Genomic DNA, 25,320 nt, shown 5'->3' with positions numbered 1-25,320 from the left:
ATTGTCAGAGCCATAATTTGGGAATGTTAAGTTACCTCAAACATTATTTATTTTTATTTTTCATTGTTAGTAGCTAGCTGCCTGATCTTTCAGGGGTATTTGGAAAAACAAATTTATAACTTTGATGTGTCCGCTGGACAAAATGGTCTACTTAGTGGGATGAGTTTCAGTTATTCTGATCTTGAGTGGCTAGATCATTTTCTTCATGCTTATTCTCATTCCATTTCGATAATGTGAAGTTTAAATAGTTGTCCTCCAGATCTCACCAAACCCGTATTATCTCTGAGAAGAAAAACTCGCCCATAACAAAGTAGGAAATGAAAACAATTGTTCTCTGCTTTCCCATACCTTTTTAATTAGTTTAGTGAGGACAAACCCTCTTGATTGATTGTTGATCCACCCATGAGTAAATGCTGACATAGGCAGTATCACTTGCAACATCCCATGAAGAGCTAAAATTTGTTTTAAAAAAAAAACTTGCTTGGTGAATTAGTTCATATATTTGCTTGGTATTTTTCCAATAATTAGTAGTGAGCTAAAGGAGCTGTTTGCACCTGAAACCATCAGTACCTCCTCACCCCTCAGTCAGTTCTCAGCACCTTAGAGTCTTCTTAAATCATACTTAGCTGAAAAGGTTCCTAGATCATATAGCTTAGTTATTGACTACTAGACTTTAGGAGAGCTGCCTATTTAGGACCTCTTCATATATGGCTTCACACAAGGCAGCGAGGGACCTATAGTGAGAACATTCTCAATTCAAATGTGGCTTGACCTAGGCTAGTTGTGTAGCCTTAGGAAAGTCACATGACTCATGTTTGCTTCAGTTTTCTTAACTGTAAAATGGGGGTGCTAATACCCTTCAGGGTTGTTGTTGTTGTTCTGTGGACTCAATGAGATAATAATTTGTAACTTATATAGTGCCTGGAATATTGAAGGCACTATATAAATGTTAAATATTATTGTTATTACATTTTATATCATAAATACCTGGTTTTAGTAAGTAACACTTATTCTAAAATTGAGTCTCAAAGCAAATTTTACATAGAATCTATAATCTTGAAGGGCATTTATGTGGCACAATGGATGGAGTGCCAGGGCTAAATAGTCAGAGAGTCATCTTCCTGAGTTCAAATCTGACTTCCAACATATATTAGCTGTGTGATCCTGAGCAAGCTACTTAACTTTTCCTCGTTTCCTCATCTATGAAATGAGCTGGAGAAGGAAATGACAAACTATTCTAAAATCTTTACCAAGAAAACCCCAAATGGGATTCCAAAGAGGTGAATGAACTTGACTGGGAAAAAATTGAACCAACCATGAAGTCATCTTGAAAGCTAGCCATATAATAGTTAAAATTTAGGGAAACTGAGGCAGGTAGAAATTAGTTTCTCTCTGCAAGGAGTATTATTTTTATGAGGTTTATTAAAGATCAAGGGAGAGCAGAATTCCACTCTAAAGCATTATTTATCTCTACCTCTATTCAATTTGCCATTTTATTTTCTTTTAAGTGTGAAAGTATAACTTGTTCAAGTTTTGCTTTCATTGTGAATTCTTGGATGATTTCTATTTTGATTTTTTAGTAAAATATATTTCAGCCTTCTTGAAGTCGATTTTTTTTTAGGTATTTTGATGTTTTCATCTATTACTATTACTACTACTGTTGTTGTTGCTGCTGCTGCTGCTACTATTACAACTACATCTACTAGCTAACATTTTTATGAAGCTTATGAAGTGCCATATGCCATGCTAAGCACTTTATAAATATCTTCTTATTTGATCCTCACAACAACCTTGAGTGTGAGTTAAATGTTAATATTATAAACATTATATGGTTGAGAAAACCAAGGCAAATAGAGTTTAAGTGACTTGCCTGTGGTCACGCAGCTATTGGTAGAGGATCAATTTGAATTTGGGTCTTTCTGACTTCAGACCCAGAATTGCCTCTACTATACCAGCTAGCTATATATACACATATATTTAAATCTCTTATGAAAACTGAATTCATTTTTCATTTAATTTTTAAATTTCTATCATAGATTTAGACAGTATGTTTCTATGCTGCTCATGCTATTACTATGAGGTTGTATTATGTGAAAAAATAAATTGATTTGCTCTCTATATAACATGTTAACAAACTCTGAAATCAGAAGTTGAGTCTGGTCTTATTGGAACTCATAATCAATTTAACAGAGTGAATTATGTATGTGTTGTCACTAAAGCGATTCAAAACCAAAACATAACTGATTTTTTTTCTTCGTTCCTTTTTACAGTGTTTGAGAGACTAAGGTGGACCTGAAACCCTCAGAAACCAGAGAACTACTGGAAACTTCAGAGAGAGTTTTACATTCAGGCTGCAGTATTCTCAGCAACACAATTTGACAGGGACTAGGGTCCTACATTTGGGGGAGTGAAAACTTGAGCCAATAAAGCCAAATCTTATCGTTGCTATTGCCTTTGCAAGCTGCATATAGTAGCACTCCTGGCTCTGTGCTGATCACAGATTGACATTTAAAATGTGAATTTGATATCTGAGGTCTCTATTCCCTTCTAGTCAGAGATTTACATCCTGTGGCATCTCAAGTGTTGCCCACATGGAATTCTTAGGATCTTTAACAGCAACAACAAAAAACAATACATAATCTACTGTCTCCAATGACATCAGTAATGATTTGGAAGTTTTATTTAATTTTCTTCTACTTCTCTCTTAAGACTTTCCCATCTACTTCCTTACCCCTTCATTTCCACTTCTCCCACTAAATAAAGAAGCAAATTACGAACAGAAATAAAGCATAATTTGAGTTTTCCTCAACCTCTTTGCCATGCTATCTTATAGTCCAAGTTGCTGAAAGGATTTCCCCCTTGCAGTTAGGGGTTATATGTAGGAGACCTTAATAAAACATAACATAAGAAAAGTTAGCTTCTTTAAAAATAAATTTCCTTTTAAGAATGATACTGAACTAGTGGCCAAAGCAATATAAAGACCAAAAAGTGAACAGCTACAGTACTTGGTATCCTGTTGGACTGATAGCTAAATATATCATGGCTTTTATATCTGTATATTTTTCATTATTGACTGTTTTGGACTTTAATCAAAAATATATTGTAGTTGTTAATATTGAAAATGGCGTTATGTAGAAACATCTGAATGTTATATTCTAGGAAGCAATAAATTGTAACTGAAATGAATGCTTGTATATACTAAAATAGCCATAAAACATTTGTCTTCTCTTAAACAGCTTAATTATTTGACAATTATAACTTCCTCAGACATAGAACTATAATCACTGTGCTAGACGAAGAAGAAAGATTCAAAACAACACTGATACAATATATGAACAGTGCCTGAAGGTGTCAGTGGTGTTTAGTACTCTGTGTTTAGCTGTGTTTAATGCTACAAAAGTGCAATATTAGACACTGTAATTCAGTTAGGTAGTACAGTTGCATCACCTAACTCCAAAGAGGAAACCAGGTTTGATTAAACTAATTGCACATATTTCATTAAGTAACTCCTGTCTTTTGCTTGAATGCAAACCTATGTGGCTGCTAGTGGCTGCTATTTTTATTTACTTAGCATTATTTTTCATCATCATATACCTTGAATGGAGAGCCAAATAATTCCCCTCCTCAGCCAACCAGAGAATGGCCAACCTTTTAACTTCAGTAGGAAGAGGAAGTTCATAATTTAGGTGAAAACTAGTGACTCCTGGCACTTAAGATCAGAAAATAGAATTCTTAATACTTGAGATGCCTTAAGATACTGTCTACCCACAGCTTTGAAAGCCTTACAAGGTAAACAGTTACACTAACAGTAATATGTGTATTAACGTGTTGTTTTTTGTAGAATTGTTAACATTTGATAATAAAACTCTCCTTCCTGACTAATCTCAATGTTTGTGTGCTGTTGTTGCTTTTTGGATTCTCATATTTTTACCAGAGGAATATAGTATTGGAAGAAAGCAAAATCTCTGGAGATTTGAATTTTGCCTTCATCTCTCCGTGTCTACCCTTGAACTTCTACAAAGTCTTCAAAAACATTAACTCCTCAAAAGCAGAGACATTGCCTTTTTCATCCTGATATATGCCCCACTGTATTGTGCTAGCATTGTGATTTGCATTCAATAAGTTCTCAATAAATGTTGGTTAAAAGTGAAAATAGTTCTATCCCAAATTCAATATCTAACACAGTGTATCCTATTTTCTAAAATCTTAAAACCACTATCTACAGGATTTTAAAATCTACAAATAAATACTAGTTATGTAGCCCAGCATTGGCCTCTAATCTTTTCATGTGGACTGGTTTTCATCCCAACGGCCCTTCAACCAGGAGGACTGGGTTTTTTTCCAAGAGAGTGGAGTCTGTGAAAATAGGGCTATATTACAATTTTTTCAAGAACTTGGGGTAGCGTCACGGTATATATGAGAAGAAAAGTATACACTTGCCACTCTGGCCCCTAAGCCCTCATCAGTATGTCATTTACACAAAAAAACATTATAATACTATTAATCCTTTTTTTCAAAATTGGTTTTTATCGCTATCTTTCATTTTTATAGTTCCTAAAATTTCACCTATATCTATTCCCTCTCCTTTCCTGGAAAGGAAGCCCAAGTAGATCCCAGAAAGCCATTCATGTCAATAAAGAACTTTTACAAAATAAAATTAAAAAAAGAGGAAAAATGTGCAAAACTGATAATTTTATCCCCCAAATATGCCAATATATACAATGCTCCACACCCATGGCCCCCTTCACTTCTACAGAGTAGAGAGAAGAGATGTCTTTTTTAGGGATTAGATATGTTCTTTATAATTGCACCATTTAAAAATTGTTTTATGTCAGTTCTTTCCATTTTCCTTGTAGTCGTGTATATTTTTTTAATCCTGCTTACTTCCCTTTGCACCACTATCTTTTAAGTTTTTCCATAATGATCTGTATTCATCTTATTTGTCATTTCACAGCACAGTAATATTTCATTACATTCATGTGCCACAATTTGTTCATTCACCTGTCAATGGGTATCTACTCTGATTTCTTGTTACTACACAAAGAATCTAAATTTTTTGTATACCATTAACTCAAAAAGTCATTACAGTATAAAGCAAAAACAATAATTGTAACTTTTACTCAATAGGAGGCAGGAACAAGAATAATCTTATTCGATAGAATGGAAGAATAGGAACACCATAATTAAAATATATATCAATCCACCCATAAACCTGTGTCACAGTCCAAGGAACCTATCAGAAGTATATGATTAGGGAAATAAATGTGACTGAGGCAGCTTGCAACTCTGAAAAGCAGGCTTTGATATCCTGAATCTATTTAGAGTATAATCTGCAGAAGTGTCATCTGCCTGGCAAAAATTCTTTTGCTGTTGCTAGCCCTTAGGTCCTCAGAGTTGTCCTCCTGAGTAAAGCTAGTTCTTTGCCACTCTTAGATCATTTTAGTGACAAGTTCTTTCAATACACAGCTGACTGTGACAGGATGCTGAGAAATAGTTTTAGTCCTTCAGTTAAAGCAATTCCTATAAGCCACACAACTGCTGTTCTCTGAGATCTGCTCTAAATTTCTGAGCAGTTTCTCTTTTCGATCTGTAGATAATGAAAGGGTCATGCAGCTTTTCACCAGCCAACTCTTCAAACAAGAGGATTCTGCTTTATTCAAGCAGCTCTCAGTCATCCTGAGTCTCCTCTCATGCTGAAGACATAAAGTGGGTCTTTCTTCCTTTGGGAAATCTAACAGGATAGTGTGAAGATTAAAATTAACTCTTCCCCTGATTGTGAAGATTAAAATTGTAACCCCTGCCTATTTTTTGTAAATGCCCTACTTAAGAGTTGAGTATGGAGATCTGCCCATTTTTAGATCTAATCACCAAAAGTGTAAACATCCCACTTAATCATTAAATGGGAGGTCTGTGATCCACATGTGCAATAGTGGGTGACGAATCAGAATTTAACTGCCCCGGATGATTTTAAAGCAAAGTTTCAACTGTGATTGGCAGACATAAAATTAGGGAAGATAGGAAGTGATGAAAAAGAAGCATCTTTAAAAGGAGTAGTCACTTCCTGTGAGAGGAATTTCTTCATTCTTTGGAATGGAGGCTGAAGGAGAAATCTGCTGACTGGACCTGAGACTGACACTTGGTGAGTGAAAGAGCTGACTCCTTTCCTAGATATTTTCTGAAGAAACTATCCTCAGGAGAGACTAGCCTTTTGAGAGAGTTTTTCCTCAGGTCTTTGGCTTTGCCCAGGCCAGCTCAGAACCAACTCTCCCTGCCCATGTTGGGTTAGGGGCCGGTAGTAAATTACTTAGTGCTTAGGCTAAATATCTTACCCTATCCTCTCTCTGATTTTTTTACTTCACTCTTTCTACATTTTGTAAATAAATCTCTTTGGAATTAATATAAATTCCTGGTGACCACACTCTTAAATAATCCAGTCCAACCCTTTTAAAATTAACCCCCTTTCCCCCTTTCAGTAGTAAAGAGCAACACAAGCAAACCAGCCTTTGCTTTTGCCAGCCAATCAGCTCTCAGCAAACATTGGCTCTCTTCAAATCAGCATGGCTCCTAGCAAAACGACCATAGATCCTAATGGTCAGCTTTTTTAAATTTTAATTTTTTCAATTACATGTAGAAAAAAATTTTGACAATCATTTTCAGACATATTATGACTGAAGACACATCACATTCAATAAAATAAATAACAGCTCATGGAGGAAATAAAGCGAAGGATCTGCCTGTCAGCTTTGATTCGTATTTATCACTTCTTGTATTCTGTCCTCAGTGGTGCACTGGCTAGAGCCCTGGGCCTGGAGTCAGGAAAACCTGCGTTTAAATGTGTCCTCAGACTAGCTACATAACTGTGGGTATGTTATTTAATCCCTCTTTGCCTTAGTTTCCTCATCTGTAAAATGGGGATAGCAGCATCTATCTCTCAGGGTTCTTAAGGGATCAAATGAAATTATCATTGTAAGTTGTTTTGGGAGCAGTTAGGTAACAAATGCCAGGGGGTGTAGAGAACTTGGATTCAAATCTGGCCACAGGCACTCCCTAGCAGTGTGACCCTGGGAAAGTCACTTAACCCTTGACTGCCACTTTTCTGCTTTAGAATTGATCCTAAGAAGGTAAGAGTTTTTAAAAATTTGAAAATTACTTTGCACAGTACTTGGTATAAAGTAACCTCTATATAAATGTTGGCTATCATCATCATCATCATCATCCCTATCATTTTGTAAGTAGCCCCTCTTATCGGCTTCTTGTCCCTATTGTCTCCAATTCCTCTCCTGCTTCTGTTTTCATCTAGTTGTCTTCTTCCTCTATTTCCTTTTCTTCTCTGGCTTCTAATACCTTAAATCAAGGCCTCTTGGGTAAAAGGTCCCATCAAATACCATATCCAAAAGTGTATTTATAATGTGTAGCTCCCAAATTTTTTTCTTCTCTTGTTTTAAAAAAAATGGTTACACCCTTCTCCAAGGTCAGCTAGAAACCTCCGAGTTATGTCAATCTAGAATCCTAGAATTGGAAGTAGTTTTGGACTGATATTAGAAGACACTGAGGAATAAGCTCTGGAGAGTTTGCATATTAAGATAAGCTAAATTTGCTTTTCTGATTCCTGTCTTCTAATATCAGTCCTCTCACAAGGTATGGGTGAATAGGCTGAAAGCTTGCTGTTCAGGTAATAATATTCTGGCTGGCCTGACATTCACTAGGCTGTTGAAAATATAAGTTTGGAGTTTAGGAGAGTGGCCAGGGTTGGAGATAAAGATTTCAGAGTCACTGGCATAGAGGTGAAATTTTAAAAGCCTAATTTGGATAAGATTGCCAAGGTGGAAAAAGTAGAAAAGTCTGACTTGGGAAGTAGTGGGTTCCTCTATAGGGGCAGACAGATGGTGCCCTGGACATAGTCCTGAGTCTGGCATTTAGGAAGACCCATCTTCCCAAGTTCAAATCTGTCCTCAAACACTTACTTAGCTGTGTGACCCTCAGTAAATATCCTAATCTTCTTTGCCTCAATTAACAGACTCAGAGTCCAAACCAAAGACCAGGTTTTTCTTTGGTCTTCTCAGAGTTAAATCAATCTATAAAAACAGCAATAGATAATCAATAGTGTTTCCCAAGTTGGGAAAGGAAAACACTGAGCTCCTTCAGATCTTTCCCTCAGATAGAGAAGCAAAGATGTTACCTCCTCCAGCCCTGAGAGAGTCTCTGAGAGTGTGTCTGCCAACTACCAGAGAGTAATTGACATAGAAAAATGGTTATAACTGTCAGCAGTTGAAATTAACACACTCTCTCAGCTCTGCTTCAAACTCTAGTTCTTTTCTCAAGCCAGCCACTTTACTTCTTATCCCTAAACTAACAAAAAAAGCCTGGTCAGACACAGAAGATGCCAAGGTCATCCCCTGCATCCAGGGCCATGGATGGGGGAAAAAAAAGACAAGACAAATAATTGAGGAGAGCAACTGGGCAGCAAGTTATCCTTATCTCTATTTTATAGACAGGGAAAGAACACAAAGTTAACTTCAGATTATAGGATGAATAAGAATTTCTTATAATCACCTTACTAGATTGACACAAAGAACACTTTTAGAATACAACCAATATATCCATATATAGAATCACAGTTCTAGAGCTGGAAGGGTCTTGAGTAATTAATATGCATATATGTGCATACATATATACACATAGGAATGTATATTACATGCATGTTTGTGTGAATCACTTTAGTATATATTATAGCTCTGTGCATCTACACATGAACCAAACTGTATACAAGCATATATTGCATATCTATTAATGCACATATATAGATATTGTGTAAATATTATATACATATATAAGGGTTTTCTAACCCTTATTGATTATTGGTATTGTATGGTAATACCAATAAATTTGTCCTGTGTGGACAGGTTGTTGCTGTGACTGAGAAAAATGGCTTCTCAGAGCAGCCTAAGAATTCCAGATTAGCCAGTTATATAAAAAATATATTTTTATTATAGGTTAAAAAAACGAATGAAAGAGATAGTAAAAGGAAACAAGTGGAAACTAAATTCTTATAATGTATAAGTCCCTAAGCTAATAATTCTTACTCTAACCACCCAAAGTCTGTTCTGTAAAGATCTTCCCCAGAGTTGAGGCTAAATTATACACAAGAGAAATGTTTGGTCTCTCTCTCTCTCTTCCTTGCTGTATAGATGAACAAACAGCTTTGAATCTCCATAGCCTCTCTCCATTGGCACAGCAAACCTGCTGGGGCTTGTACCCATGTTTCACCTAACAATCTCCTTCACTTGTCAGCTCTTTTAGATGAATCTTTAGATGTGAAAAACACTAAGATTTTTCCCAATTTCTTGAAGCAACTTTTAGGTCCTCCTTTCAGAACAGGGTCAACCCAAAGATGCATCTATCAAATAACTTATGCTACTTAACTCTATTTCCTAACGAACTCTTACTTAATAAAAAATTCTCTACATATATATCACATATTGGATGACCTGAAGAAACATTTCATCCATCCACTTATGTGTATCTATATGTGAATGTGCCTACATACACATCCCCGTGTATGGGGAGGGAGAAGGTGAGGGAGAGGGGAGGGGAAAAAGGAAGGGGAGAAGGAGAGGGAGAGAAAGGGGAGACGAGGAGAGGAAGAGGGAGGGGGGGAGGTTAGGTCACTAAGGTCAGAGGTTCAGGTTACATACTCTAGGCCAGCGATTCCCAAACTTTTTGCTCTTAAATTTTGGGAACTTCCCTCCCCCCTCTTCGAAATCTTAACGTGGACAGATCTATGGGTCATATTTACTCTGTTGCAATTAAAACGTCTTTAGTATCATCATGAAAACAGCTTTGCCTGCAGACCCCCTGGATGGGCCTCAAAAACATCAGCGCTCAAAGAGAAGCATAGCTTGGAGAAGGCCAGCTCAAAAACTTAGTAGCTGTAGCCCCCGTCGCCGTCCGCCCCGCCCACTCGCCGCGGTGCCCCTCAAGACCGCTCCGACTGTTCCTTAGCTCCCTGCACGGTGGTTCCTGGATCAGATCAGGCCCGGCTAGGCGCAGCTGGAGGACTCAGTTGGTCGAAGAACCGAGGGGGGCGTGTCAGGAAGTCAGGGAGCGGAGCCGTGGCGCGGTGGCGGCGGTCTGTGGGGGTAGGGGCGAGTGCGGCTCCGCGGGATCTTTAGAGCTGGCGGGCTCGGGGCAGAGGAGGCTGTGGAGCCCGACCTGAGCTTGGGGATACGGCGGCTGAGCCCGAGCTCGGGCGCCTTGGGCGGGGCAATGGAGGAAGAAGAAGGTGATGGAGACGCTGGGGCCTCTACGGGGAGCGGTGCGGGGCATCAGGGAGGGGGCTGTGGGGTGGGGAGGAGCGCCGGGCGTAACGTCGAGGAGGGGGGGGGCGGAGTGGGCCGGGGGAGAGTTGCGAGGACTAACTTTGTGAGGTAGATGGAAAAGGAGTCGGAGGGCAGTTTACGTTTGGGGAAGACGGGGTAACAGTAGGGGACTAACATTTGGAGTTGGGGGAAAGGAGAGAGATGGGGGAGCAATAACATTTAGGGTAGTTGGCAGGAACGTCGTGGGGAAGAGAATGGTAGAACCTTAACATTTGGGAGAGAGACGTGTTAATGAGAAAGCAGTACCATTTGGGCTGTGGGAGGTAGGAAGGAGGTCTGTAGGAAGGCAGTTAGCATTTGAAGGAAGATGAGTTAGGACGTTAGGGGAGACTAGGGGAATGATTTTGAGGAAAATCAGTACTGACTTGGCTAGAATTAACTTGGAGATGATCTAAATTATTCGGAAAAAAGTGAACATTAATCTTGTGTGTAGTGTTGGTTTATCCTTATTAACTTTTGAGGTAGTAAGTGGGGGTGTGATTGAGGAGAGTGACCTGGTCCTCAAAAATCACTTCTGAAGTTCTTATTTTAGGCACGCAACAAAGGTTGGTGTAATTCCAAACAAGAACAAGATTAGGTCAGAGAGCTGGGGTGGAGGGAGGGTGCTAAAAAGAGGCCAGATTTAAATAAAGTGGGGTAAAAATAATTGGGAAGATTATGGAGCAGAAATATTCAGATAAGAATAATGGGTTTGGGAGAACCAAAGTCATAGGGAAAGTTTCCAAGGTTGATCAGTTAGAGAGCATGATGGGAAAAGTTTAGGAAGGCAGGTGAAAACAATTGAAGATGGAGAAAGATGCTCTCAGGCAGATTTAAACTTGAGGAACTTATTAAAAAGATTATTGCTTTCACATAAAAAAGATCTCCAAATTGTATGTGCAGTTGTTCTTCCTCAAAATTCATGTCAGTTTGTCTTGTGAAAGGCATTAACTGAATACACATGAGTATGGAAAACAATAAATAGTGTAGGATCTGGTTACAGTACTGCTTTGTATATTGTTGCCACTAAATAATAGACAATAATGCTGGTAATAGCAGCATAGTAAATATTAACATGATGATATAATTTAGTGGTTGTGATTTTTATAAGGCACTAAGTGCTTACATTCATGAGTAGAGATGATATTTTTTCATAAAAGGGCTATAGTGGGCATGATAAAAAGTTTGTTCTAGTTGAGATCTAAAATTTGTTCAACTATAGGGAGAAATCAGTGGAAGAATTGTAGATTCCAGCGGCTTACTGCAATATGTCTATAGGTACAGATTTAGCCACCTCCTCTGAGATTTCAGAGTAGAAAACTTGATTCTATAAGCAACTTCAAAACCAAATAGCTCTTTTTCAGTTGATAATGTAAGCTCCATAGTCTCAACTCTGAACTTGTTTTCATCTTATAGCTAGTGTGGTTTTAGAAGGCAAAGCAAACCTTTTTCATAACCTGATTAAATGTAATTTGATAACTGTTCCTTTCCTGATGAATCTCAGGTGTATAGTAGCACAAATATTCCCTTTAGCATTTTTATAATTATCAATATCATCTTACAAAGCTTTTTTTTTTTTACCTGTTATAAACTACTCAGGTCAAAATAAAGGCAATAAGGAGAAAATAAATGATTCTGTGGTATGATAATGTTTTTTACTTTACTGTAATGTTAAGCTTTAATATTTTGTGTTATTTGATATTTTTGAATAATATTTTCTTTGATGTTTTGTCATGAAAAGTGTTATAAATAAATCTCAAGACAACAAAAAACTTTTGGGTTGGTGTTCTAAAAACCTTTTGGGATACTTAAGAGTTTCTAAGTCTTTGGCACAACAAAGCTAGAAGGAAGATATCCTCTTGCTCTTTTTTATACACTTGAACTTGGATTGGCTAATTATGACTTGCAATACAGCAGCCTGTTTTTGTGTGGGTCAGCTAGCTGAGAATGGTTTTTACATTTTGAAAAGTAAAATGTGAAATAAAAAGTCAAACATAGCAGCTTTGTTCAGTAATGAAATCTTTATATAGGTATGTTACATGTGATAAAAATGAAGATTCATTCTATATTATAAAACCACAATCTGAAAAGAATATATTTTACTTAGAACCGAATTGATTGAATACATAGAACATCTTCCCTCATGTAATATATTAGACTAACATAGCATTTTGTATTTTTCCAAAATGCTTTAGCTTGCTTTATCTTATTTTCTATGTTTAAACTGAATGTTCCATATTTTTTTACTTGTATTCATTCTATTATTCTTTCATTTTAAATATACTCTGGAATCTTTTATTTGAATCCTTTTTTTACAAGAGAAAGGATTAATTTGTAAAATGAATTTTCACCTTTTCCATCCTTCCCATTTTTCTGGCTTCTAAATTTAGATATTTTTATAAATTTGTTATCTTAAGCAGGACATGTCTTTATTTCATGTGGGATTTATAGTTTGGAAAATACCTTCTGATGTTGGTAGAAAATTTTCTAAATCTATCTTAGTAACATTCTTTGAAGCTTTGTGGTCAGCTTGTCCCAAAAGGGCTACCAGTCTCCTGCAGACCTGAAAGTCAAGGTCTTCAGGTAAATAATAATAATGATATTTGATAGTATCTAGATAAGCGTTTTAAGGTTTGTAAAATACTTTGAAAATATATATCAGTTTATTCTTACAAGGACTCTGGGAGGTAGAGACTATTATCTCTATTTTACAAATGAGTTGACTGTAGGGGCAGTTGGGTGGCTCAGTGGATTGAGAGCCAGGCCTAGAGACTCCAGGAGGTCCTAGGTTAAAATTTGGCCTCAGACACTTCCTAGCTGTGTGACCCTGGGCAAGTCACTTAACACCCCCCCCCCCCATCCACACACCATTGCCTAGCCCTTACCATTCTTCTGCCTTAGAACCAATATACAGTATTGATTCTAAGATGGAAGGTAAGGTTTAAAAAAAAATGAGTTAACTGAGTCAGAAAAAGGTTAAATGATTTGTCAGGGTACTCTAGTAAATGTCTTGGGCTGGATTTGAACTTGGGTTTTCCTGACTTCAGGTCCAGTGTTCTATGCTACTTGGCTATATATTATGATAAAAATTTGAAATGAAGATAATCAAAAGGTGACAGTATTCCATAAAGCAGTAGTAATATTTCACTTGAAAAATCACCTGGAAATAGTTTTTATACATATAAACACATTTTGAGCTCTTTTATTCCATGTTCCTAGCTGTGCCCCTAGGAAAATAAAACTAAATATTGTAATGATGAAACAGAAGAAGTATCTGGCCATTTTCCAAAATATGATTTAATATTTTTTTCTTTATGAAGGACAGAGATAATAAGGTTAAATTGCTAGTTTTTTTCCAGATTCTTTGAAATAAAATCTTACTGCTAGTCTGTATTTGAAGATTTTGATTGCTTTGTGCATTCCAGATGTAAATTGATATTTGCCATAACTAATATGTAGTATGAATAGTGTACAAGAGAGTTGGAGTTAGATGAGTTTTGTTTATTTTTTAAATGCATTAAAATATTAATTCCTATTCACCACTCAGTTAGTGGCAAATGTTGTCCCTTTAAGAAAATTATTAGATTGATTCAGAGATCCATATCTTGGTCCTATACCTTAATCTAATGTTTGCTGATACTGGACTCTTAAGGTATATTCTAGTTCTTAATCTATATTCTACGAATATAGCTTAAGAAAGAAGGAAGTAAAAATATTATAAATAAATTATTATTAACTTCAAGTAATTTATAGGATACTTGAATCCAGAGGGTTTGATAGCAGTGTGTTTCAAATGATTCTGTTTATCACATTGTGTGATCACACAAGCAGCAGCTATATGACTCTGGCCCTAAGAGCTAAGCAGTAAGGTTTAGCCAAGTATTTCTGGCACCTAGATTAGTCCGAAGCCTGCAGCATACTAACAAGGAGCCCTGACCAAAAAGGAGCTTGACACAACTTGCAGAACTAACACTGCCAGGGGCTGAGTCCTGCAAAAATTTAATGCAACTCCAGTCAGTGGGGCAAGCCCACTATTATGTTGCTCAGAATCTAATGCATGTCAGGAATTTGTAGAGTTTAATGCTCAGACTTCACTCTAGATCTTCTTTGAGTGCACTGAAAGCTTAAAGATGTCCAGGCTCAGCTGTTCTTGAGATATTGGATTAACACATCATTTCTATACAATGACAATGATAGCTAGCATTTTATAAAGCTTTATGGTTTGCAAAGAATTTTCCACATATTAACTCATTTGATCTTCTTAAACAAGTTTTTGAAGTAGGTACTATTTTTTATCCTTATTTTACAGATGAGTAAACTGAGGCACAGATTAAGTGAATTACCCAGGGAGACATAGCTATTGAGTGAGTGAGGCCAGATTTGAATTTAGGTCTTCTTGACTCCCAACTTATGCTCTCTGTCTGCTAAGCCACACAACAGCAGGACCTAAGAGGACACTGCTCAACCCAGATCCCCAGAAGTGTGACAGCCAAGCCCTAACATAAGATATAAAATTGAGAAGTTGACAGGAAGAATGAGCAAACAGAAAAAGAATATCATAATAAGGAAGGATGCTGGTGATAGAGATGTTTAAGACACAAACCCAAAAGAAGGGAATGACTCCAAAACTTCTACAAGCAAAGCCTCAGAGAATTGCATACTTTGGGCACAAAATGAACTAGAATTCCTGGAGGAGCTGAAACAAAAATTTTCTTTAAAGAATTTAAAATTATTTTATATTTGAAATGAAAGTGCTGGTGAGAACAAAAAATTGAAAAGAAATGATAATGAGGGAAGAAAGAATTGGAAAGAAAATTAGCAGCTTGGTCCAAGAGGAACAAAAACTGATTCAAGCAACAAACTTTCTGAAAATTAAAATTGACCAAATGAAGTTAATGACTTCATAAGACAACAAGAAACATTAAAGCAAGTCAAAAGACTGAAAATAATTCCTAGAACTAATTGAAAAGAGTGGGGACATGATAAATGTACATTTTATCAACAAACACAGGATTTCATTTTAGATGGTGGATATTATAGGGACCTACTGGTATATTGATAGGGAGACGGTGCATGACAGAAAGACTCATGCTTCAGGAAGATCATTTTAATAGCTTGATTATTTGATAGACTTGAATTGGAAGAGATCTGAGACAGGGAAAAACTGATTGTTCAAAGACAAATATGTGTTGCTAGGTGTTGAGAGAGATACAAAGAAATACCTTTGTACTTCTGTATGAAGTAATTTATAGATCATATTCCAGCAGAGGGCTTATATACATAGGGACTATAATACATAATAATAAAGTATTTTAGATATATAGAAAATTCTAAGGTATAAGGGATAGTAGCATGGAATGATAATCAGAATAGTTTACCTCAATTAGGGCTTCATGGAAGAGGTGGCATTTAAAGAAGCATAGTTTAAAGAACTGGTAGGGGCCATAAGAAAAGATGAGCAGATTAATTGTTTTTAAACTTAGAAAGAACTACACAAGATGAGTAAAAACAAGTAAAACCATAAGAACATTACATACAACATACATACATACAAATTTAATATTGAAGATTAATTTATGAATGTTCACCTCCAGAGATTGAGCTGAGAAGTGGAAACACTAAAGACATATATTTTGTTTTATGATGCCTTCTTGTGGTGTGAGGAGGGAACAGGGATTGAGTGAATAAATTTTAAAAAAATTGGTAGGGGCAGCTAGACAGCATAGTGAATACATGGAGTCAAGAAAACTCATCTTCCTGAGTTCAAATCCAGCCTCAGATATGTACTAGCTGTGTGACCCTGGACAAGTCACTTAACCCTATTTGCCTTCATTTCCTTTTCTGATAAATCAATTGGAGATGAAAATGACAAACCATTCTGGTATCTTATTACCAAGAAAACCTCAAATGTGGTCATAAAGAATTGGACATGACTAAACATGGAACAAGGAATTTAGTAGATAATGAGGGACAGGTAGAATATTCCAGACAGGGATTAGTGGTGACAAAGATCTGGAATCAGGAAAATTTGGTAGATTACATCAAATTTTGGTAGACATGGAATGGAATGGAAAAGAATTTGAATTTTATTCAGTAGGACATATGAAACCACTGAAAATTTTTGAGTAGAAGTGGGAGATAACTAAATATAGGGAAGAATAATGGAAAGAAACATGGTGTAATAGAAAAGAGGGTAGATTTAGATCCAAAGGACCTGAGTTCAAATTTGAACTATTTATGTGACTTTGGCTAAGCCATTTACTCTCTCTGAGCCTCAGTTTCCTATCTGTAAAATGAGATTGTCTGTTCCCTTCAGACTTTTAAATCTATAATCCTATAAGATTATTTGAGCCACACTGTAAAAGGTAGTACAGAGAAAGAACAGAGGCATGAAGACCTCTTGCTAGGAAGTAATGATAATTGTAGTAGGGCAACATTAGCAAAGTATTGGCATGTGTGCCAAGCTATCACGGGGAGAGCTGCTCTGTTCCTTCACTTCTCAGCTCCTAAGGACATTTTTTGCCAGTTCCATTGTCCAAAGTGAGCACTTCTTCCCTCTGCTGTCTGAGGTAATACAGGGGCCTCATAGATAGCTTCAAGTTGCAGTTTGGACATGCGTACTTGAAAATCTTCATCAGTGCTATACTAGAGTTTTGACAGTGGGAATAGAGAGGATAGAGGAGTTGTAAGAACTTGATGGTAGAATACTAAGATCATTTTCCTAATGTCAGATGTCAGTATGTTTCTGCTTTTATGGTGTGCTCGCCTAAAGATTTAGGATAATTTTTTATCACATAAAGTTGAAATAATTTTCTTAAATGTTAAGGATCAACACCAGAATTACGTGAGAGAAAAAAGTCAAGCTTCCCTGAAAGTGAGCAAACAGCTCTACAAACTCTGCAAGAGAAAACTGTAGATATTCCAACTGTGAGGAGATCTTCTAAATGTAAGTCTTGTTGACTCCAGAGTTCTCTCTTATCTTTTCCTGTAACTGCAATAGTCCTTTCTTCCTCCTCCTAATTTCCACCTGTCTTTTTTAATGGGTTGACTACTTGGATGCATAATTGTTGGAATGTTTTTCCATTATCATCAACTTTTTCCTCCTCACACCATTTCCATTTCACTTGAAATAAAGAAAAAGCCATTAACTTTACTTTGGGACCTAGAGGAATAGAAATCACAGTTTCTGCTATAAAGCTCATTTTGCCTTTTTTTTTTTAACCCCTTGTACCTCCAATGTCATAGGTTCTTCATCTTAATCCCTATGCCAAGTGACTGGTAATGGATATGACTCACAGGGGCTAGCTCCATCATAAGAGCCCTGAGTTCAGGGTATAGGTTGACTATACTATGCGTATTGGATACTGTGTATTTATTTTAAAAGGGCTTTATTTAATTTAAATATACTTTGGGGTATTTCAAAGAAAAAACTAGCTAATTGAAAATACACAGCATTTCATTAATGTTTGGCTTTTTGGCCCAGTCTGCAAAATTAATATGGTTTCTATGGGAAAAAGGTGTCCCAGGTTTCAGACATTGGTCATGCTGATGAAAAACAGATCATTTGTAAGTTTAGAACTCCCTATGCAGTACTTTATTTTGTTTTTTTTTCTAATCAACAGTGATGAATCCCATGGATGAATTTTGTGGTTATTTTCATTTTGCAAATGAAGATACTATATGACATTTATATGAATACAGTTACATGAATTGGGCCTGGGTTATATAGTATATGTGGGTAGTATCATTGTAATTAGAAGTTAGCTGCTTTATTTTCATCCCATATTTTAAACTGGGATGTTCCTTAGAAGCTAAGAATTTCAGTGCTTAGTATGGAAAGTTCCGAGCTACTTTGTGGTAGCAAAAAATTGGAAAATGGGGGGGTGTCTACTGATTGTGGAGTAGCTGAATAAATTGTGGTATATAATGGTGATGGAATATTATTGTGCTGAAAGGAATAACGAACTGGAGGAATTCCATGTGAACTGGAAAGACCTCTAGGAATTGATGCAGAGCAAATGGAGCAGAACCAGGAGAACATTGTACATAGAAACTGATACACTGTGGTGGTACAATCAAATGTAATAGACTTCTCTACTAGCAGCAATGCAATGATCAAGGACAATCCATTGGGACTTATGGGAAAGAACACTATCCACATTCAGAGAAAGAACCGTGGGAGCAGAAATGCAGAAGGAAAACTTAAGATCAATCATGTAGTTCAATAGGGATATGATTAGAGTTTTGATGTTAAAAGATCACTACTGCAAATATGAATTGCATGGAAATTGGTTTTGAACAATGATACATGTATAACCCAGTGGAACTGCTTGTCAACTTTGGGAGGGGGGAGGACAGGATGGGAAAGGATCATGAATCATGTAACCATGGAAAAATAATTTTGAATTAAAAAAAAAAGGTTCTGAGCTAGAAATTCTGAAAACTGAGTTCTGGAAAAAAAAATCTAAAAACTGAAAATTTCAGTTTAGTATTATACTTAAAATTAAAAAAAATTTTTTTTAAAGCAATAAGCATACTTAGCCAAAAAATCTTGAAGAACAAAATGATTAGTAGGCTAATGTTCTCATGGAAGTTTTTTAGGTTCTAATTTTGGATTAAGTTGATAATGCCAGTCAAGAATGAATAGTAACCTAAATTAGTATTTTGCATTCAGATTCCTTATAAGTATACTTATAAGGCCTCTGTTGAAGTTTTTCTAGTTTTTAAATTTTGCTTGTTTTTCCTTAGCTCACATTATCTTATTTTATGATAACAACCTTTATGCTTAATTCTGTTTCTTATATGATACAGCCAGCACTTGCAACTTTTTTCAAATTGGGATTCAGAGCTATTTTAATCTTTGGTTTATTAGATATTGGTGTTTCTCAGATGTTTTGAATATAAAATATCTCTTTAGTACAAGGCTTCTTAACCCTTTTTTGTGTCATGGACCCTTTTGACAGCTTGGTGAAGCCTGTGGACCCCTTTCTCAGAATATTTTTAAATGCATAAAATTAAATAGGATTATGAAGGAAAGAAGTTCTAGTTTTTAAAAATATCCATAGATCCCAAGGTAAGAACCATTGATCTCAAGGAGCATTTCAGTTAAATAACATAGTGAATGCCTTTATAGTGCTTTGCAGGTAATAATAGTACCATCAAAAAAAATTTAAAAACTGGTATTGATTGCAATTTTACAAATAAAAAAATTTTAGAATTAAAATGTTTCTTCAGATGTCTCATTTGAAATATTATGATGAAGTAGTATAATATACAAACTTTGGTTTTTTTATTTTATTTTTCCTTATTGCTGAATAGTATATTTATGATTTGTGTGTGAAAACATTTCATAGGGAGGTTTTCTCCTTTTGTTACAAAATAATTGGTCACATTGAAGGTATTTTACATTTAACTTTAATACTTAAAACTTAAACAGGAAATACTATGATGGAGTAGGCATTTAATTTTTCATTTAGAGTATTACTATAGTCTTACATATCTAAGATTGCTTTTACCATCCTTTTTCAGATGCATTATTTCAACGAATTGCAAAGCTTTTCTTGGGCTGTCTTGCAGCAATTACTAGTGGTATGATGTATGCGCTATATTTGTCAACATACCATGAACGAAGATTCTGGTTTTCCAGCAGACAGGTATGGTAGAATTTTGAGGATACCTTATTTTATGTTGTCAAGAAATGTGCTTTATAGAGAGCTAGATGAATATAATATATATTAACCTTGGATAACTTAAGGTTTGCACTACTTACAGTTGTTGACAGTTCAGAAAATGTGTTATTTGGCATATCTATAGAATTTTTGAGAATTATTCAGTATAATATATAAACTTGTGAAAAATTTGAAAACTTTTCTTCTCTAGCACTGAACCATAGCCTATCTGTTGTGGGTAGTATTCCATTCTGAAATTGATTCAACTGAATATGACAATAAAATGTCATTAGGTTATTAAATTTTTATTTGTATTAAAGTTCTTTATTAGTTAATGTTTCAATCAACTATTAACCTAGGAATTCTAAATATATTAATTTCTAGGGCTTAGGATGTTTGTGATGGTCAAAAAAGAAAGGTGAACCAGAGTGTTTTTAAGATTTTTCACTGCATTAGCATAGGTAAGCTCTATCTGTGGTAAAATGGAGTATATTGATTAATTATAGGATCCTTAGCTGTTATGTGTATGGCGGTTTTTTCTGTTTAAATGATTCTGTTTGGGTACTTGTCTTTATAGTTATTGTTAGGTTTCTAGGTAACAGAACAGGCCTGTGAATTGAAACTTGTCATTCATTGATGTAAGCGGGCATAATTCATAGTGTTACACTGGTCATCTGCCTTGTTTTTACTGTAGCCTAAATAGTGGTGGGATTTTTTTGTTTGTTTTTATGGGTTTTTCTGAGTGATAGAAATGGTCCCCTGTACTTTAACTTATTTAATATCAAAAAAAGATCTTGTGGTTAAAAAAACAACAAAATGCTGATTGTAGCTTCTTTGACTTGGCAAAAGCTAATACAATGTATTATATTTATTTGCAAGCATTTTAAAGTTTGCATTTTTGAGGTTTTAGGCAATCCTATTTTAATTGTAGAATTTAATTTTTGGGAATATTTGTCTTGTGAATGAGACTTAGGGCTTCATAAAAACTTGATTCAGGATCATAGAGAGTGTTTCTTGATGATTTATTATTTATTTTGACAACTTCAAAATATTTTCTCACTCTTCTAGTGAACTTATAGTAGTACTTTTTCACTTTCTTTTTTTGTACAGTAGAACAGATATGGCTAATTGGTTTTTTTCTGTTGTCTTTTTTTTTTTGAAAGCTGAAACCTAAATCATTTTCTCTTAAATCTATCCTTAATTTATGCACTAACACTTCACTTTTCATGATTACTTGTTCCATTGTTCTCTTATTCTTAAGACATTTCTTCTGATTTCTATCCTAGGCTTTTTCTATTTCCTAAAAAAGTGAGTTATAAGTTATAGTCCATTCTAGATACTTTGAAAAACTCTTATCTTCTCAACATGGCTTTTAGTTTGTGGAGGAAAACTTGAACATTTCTTTGAATAAAGGGATAAATAAATAGCAAACAAATCAGAAAACTACCATCTTCTATGAAATTTGTACTATATAAAGGCATAACACAAAACCAACTTCTTTGACGATATTTTTGTTCAGTCATTTTTCAGATGTATCTGAATTTTTATGACCTCATTTGGGTTTTTTTGGCAACAATACTGACGTGGTTTGACATTTCCTTCTCCAACTTATTTTACAGATGAAGAAACTGATGCAAATGGGGTTAAGTGACTTGCCCACAGTCACTTACTAGTGGTCAGATTTGAATTTGGGAAGATGAGTCTTTCTAACTCCAGGCCCAGCTCAGTGTGCCACCTAGCTACTCTGATAATATTTAGTCATTCTAAAAAGTAAAGAGGAAGGGGAGATTGTGGAAGAAATTCAAGAAATAACAATTTAAATAACAATTTGATTTTCTTTTAGGAGCTTGAACGGGAAATCACATTTCAGGGTGACAGTGCCATTTATTACTCCTTTTATAAAGAAATGTTAAAGGCTCCTTCATTTGAAAGAGGTATGACACTCATATTTACATGTTTAATCATTAAAGGACTTCTGAAGTAAACAAAAATTAATATTCTCCAAATTAAAGCACCTGAGTATAAAGAACATTAGATTTTTTTTTTGGTAATTCTTGATCTTTTTCAAATTTCAGCATAAGAACGAATAATATAAAAGAGAGTATTATATTTTAGATTGCCTTCCCTGATTTTGATGTAAAGCCTGAACTTAGAGGGCCTTCCAGGCTCAAAATAAAATATTTTTCAAAGCTACTTCTTTAAGCTTTTGAAAAGCATCTCTAAGGATGACTTGCTTCTCTGTCACTTTTTACACTAATGAACCTGTTTATTGTGACACCTTGGTTTTTTTTTTACTTTTTGATAGCTTTAGAAAACTAGTTCTACTATGGAATGTTCTATTTATGTGATTATCTCTATATTTATGTAAATATATTAAAAAGCCTGAATATTTAAAAAATTTTAAGGTAATATCAACATTGGATTTATTGAAATAGTCAAGACATTGCTGTTACTTCTTGGCTTTCTTTTTTTTGAATGTGCCATACATACTTTTTCTTTCTTTGAAATGTACCATAATTTCAAAGTAGAACTCAACTATCTCATCTTTACCTCTCTCAAGTATTTTCTCTTTTCTTTATTCCTTCATGTACACCCTTTATTGATGGAACTTTTTTTTGTGAGATGTCTTGTTATACTTCCAGATACCCATTAAATTATGTGCTGTCATACAAGTATGCAGCAAGAAAATAACTGAACCAATTGGGTTTTAGATGTTAGAAGAAAACTTAAAGACGACAACAAAAAATGTTGTAAAAACATCATTAATATGCCATTACAATTAGTTGTATAAAAATTATATTTTCCTTTCATGTGAAATTTTTTAAGCAGTGATATGTAATAACAAAATGACCATCTTCTGACTTTGCATGGTAAAAATTTTGACATTAACTTGCAGTTTTTTCCCCCCAAGTAATGTAAACACATTTTTGTTAGCAGTAACTCCTATGAGTGACAACCAAAAGCCATATGGTTTTATGTGGTTGTTAAAAAGCAAAATAAATAATCTGGAGAAGAATTTTTCTGTCTTTAGGTGTTTATGAGCTCACACACAACAACAAAACTGTGTCACTGAAGACTATGAATGCAGTACAACAAATGACTTTGTATCCAGAACTGATTGCCAGCGTACTGTATCAAGCAACTGGTAGTGAAGTATGCATTATTTCTGTAGCTTGCCAATATTTATGTAGTTCATTTTTTTTTTTAGTATTAAAGTAGTTCAATTGCCATCCTAACATAACTCATTTCCCCTATTTCAGGAGGTTATCGAGCCAGTATATTTCTACATTGGTATAGTTTTTGGATTGCAGGGAATTTATGTGACTGCATTATTTGTTACAAGCTGGGTTATGAGTGGAACTTGGCTAGCAGGAATGCTTACTGTTGCATGGTTCATTATTAATAGGTAAGAAAATAATTTTCTATTACTTAACAAAAGGTAATTCAAATTTTTTTTTGCCTCAGTAGATATCCTTATTTTTTTCAGTCGTTTTCAGAAATAGATATATTCCCTCCCTCCCTCCCCTTTTCATTTAAAACTGACAACCAGCTGCTATGCTAGGCACAAAGTAAAAAGTGAATTGGGAGGATGACAACACGTAAACAGGTAAGTGAATAACAAGTAAAGTAATTTTGATGAGCCTGGAATAGGCTGCATGAAACATAAGAGGCTCAAAAATACTTTATGTAGGAGGTGGCACGTAAGCTGAGACTGAATGGAACCAGGAATTCCAATGGGTAGAAGTGAGATTGAAGAGCTTCTCAGGAGGGCAGCCTGGACAGACATATAAGTAGAAGATGGAATGTCATATGTGGGTATCTGAAAGTAGATCAGTTTGATTGGATCACAGTACATCAGGGCAAGCAATGGGAAATAAGCCTAGAAAGGTAATGTTGGAGCCAGATTGTGGAGGATTTTAAATGTTATAATCAGGGTGGTTCGTTTTTAATCATAAAGCAGCAATAGAGAGCCTCTAAAGATTCTAGAGCAAGGGAGTTGGTAACATGTTCAAAACTGTCGTTTTGATTTTAACTAGTTGGAGGCTAGAGATCAATTAGGAATTTATTGCAGTACTTTAGGTGGGAACTAATGAAAGATAATTAATTTGGGTGGTTATAGTGTGAATGGAATGGAGACATGTGACATTGTGGAGATAGAGTCTAAAAAGATATGGCAACTATTTGGACATAGGAATACTCCCTTCCACATACTTTGCTATCCGATGACATTGGCCTATGTCTTGAACAAGACACTCCTCTTAACTCTGTATTTTCACTACCCTGTGCCGGGAATTCCATATATATCTTGTTTCTACAAAACTGTTTGCATGTTGGTTTCCCAATTAGATAATAAACTTCTTGAGGTTGGGGACTTTTTTGCCTTTCTTTGAATCCCCATCACTTAATACAATGCCTGTCACATTATAGGTGCACTTGTTTTATATATGTTTGTTGACTTAATTTGAAGGTAGTGAGGTAAAAAGAGACTGCAACCACTCTGAAGTTGTACATCTGTTTGACTGGAATGGTTATTAGGAAGAGAGGTGGTTTTAGGTGAAAAATAATAAAAATCAATTTTGGAAATATTGAATTTCAAATGCCTATGGGACACCTCGTTAGTCCATCAAACAGATAGATACATAGATCTGGATCTCAGGAGAGATAGAATGTTGGATATATAGATAAATAAGGCATCATAGAGATGATAAGAAATGATAGAACTGAGAGAGAGAGAGAGAGAGAGACAGAGAGAGAGAGAGAGAGAATGAGAGAGAACACAGAGGAGAAATAGGAGACAGCATTTGTGAATTAGGTAGGTTTTTAAGTTTCAAAATAATCATCACAAATAAGGAACCATGACTTAAGGTAGATTATCAAATGAGTAGAGGGAAGACAGCTCCATTGGAGAAGATCTGATTTGGAAGAAGTTCAGAATTTGTAGTAGGTGGAAGTATATTTGACATTGATAGAATTGCCTTATTATTTTTGTGACAGGTAACTAAATACATTATGACCTTGTTTATTTCTGGCAGTAAGAGAAGGAGGAACGAAGAGGAGAGAAGCTGAAATAATTTTATCTGAAAAAAGAGATTTATAGGACATACAGTATGTCTTCTGATAGTTGGATTGTCGTGTAGAAGAATTATATTTAGATTTAGATTAGAATTATTAGAATTAGAATTGTATTGCCCAAAGGGAGAACTAGGACTAGGTGCAAATTATAGGGAAGCAAATTTTTTATTCACTATGAAGAAGACAAACTTTGACTTCTTTGAAAATAGAATAAGCTTCCT

The 25,320-nt window shown here is 35.4% G+C and overlaps 2 protein-coding genes across 7 annotated transcripts in view; both read left to right on the top strand.

Moving 5' to 3' along the window:
- Positions 1-3,888, top strand: part of ESRP1 (epithelial splicing regulatory protein 1) — a 101,954-nt gene extending 98,066 nt beyond the window's left edge. For all 5 annotated transcript variants that reach the window (XM_001379464.5, XM_007488122.3, XM_007488123.3 and 2 more), the window contains one exon: positions 2,271-3,888. Coding sequence is in view for 2 of the 5 variants with exons in the window: in XM_007488123.3 (XP_007488185.1) it covers positions 2,271-2,285 (15 nt within the window). In the remaining 3 variants the exon portion in view is untranslated. The remainder of the gene's footprint in view (positions 1-2,270) is intronic.
- Positions 3,889-10,027: 6,139 nt separating this feature from the next.
- The window catches only part of DPY19L4 (dpy-19 like 4), a 54,910-nt gene continuing 39,617 nt past the window's right edge, over positions 10,028-25,320 (top strand). The window contains exons 1-6 of one of the 2 annotated variants that reach the window (XM_007488120.3): positions 10,028-10,282; positions 17,185-17,304; positions 19,887-20,011; positions 21,870-21,960; positions 23,058-23,179; positions 23,287-23,432. In XM_007488120.3, the coding sequence (XP_007488182.2) occupies positions 10,267-10,282; positions 17,185-17,304; positions 19,887-20,011; positions 21,870-21,960; positions 23,058-23,179; positions 23,287-23,432 (620 nt within the window). In that variant the 5' untranslated portion in view covers positions 10,028-10,266. Of the gene's footprint in view, positions 10,283-17,184; positions 17,305-19,886; positions 20,012-21,869; positions 21,961-23,057; positions 23,180-23,286; positions 23,433-25,320 lie in introns of those variants that run through there. The other variant, XM_007488121.2, reaches the window with a different exon arrangement.

The sequence above is a fragment of the Monodelphis domestica genome, chromosome 3 (genome assembly GCF_027887165.1).
Source record: "Monodelphis domestica isolate mMonDom1 chromosome 3, mMonDom1.pri, whole genome shotgun sequence".
Taxonomy (NCBI): Eukaryota; Metazoa; Chordata; class Mammalia; order Didelphimorphia; family Didelphidae; genus Monodelphis; species Monodelphis domestica.
This window is presented reverse-complemented; position numbering and strand designations above follow the sequence as displayed.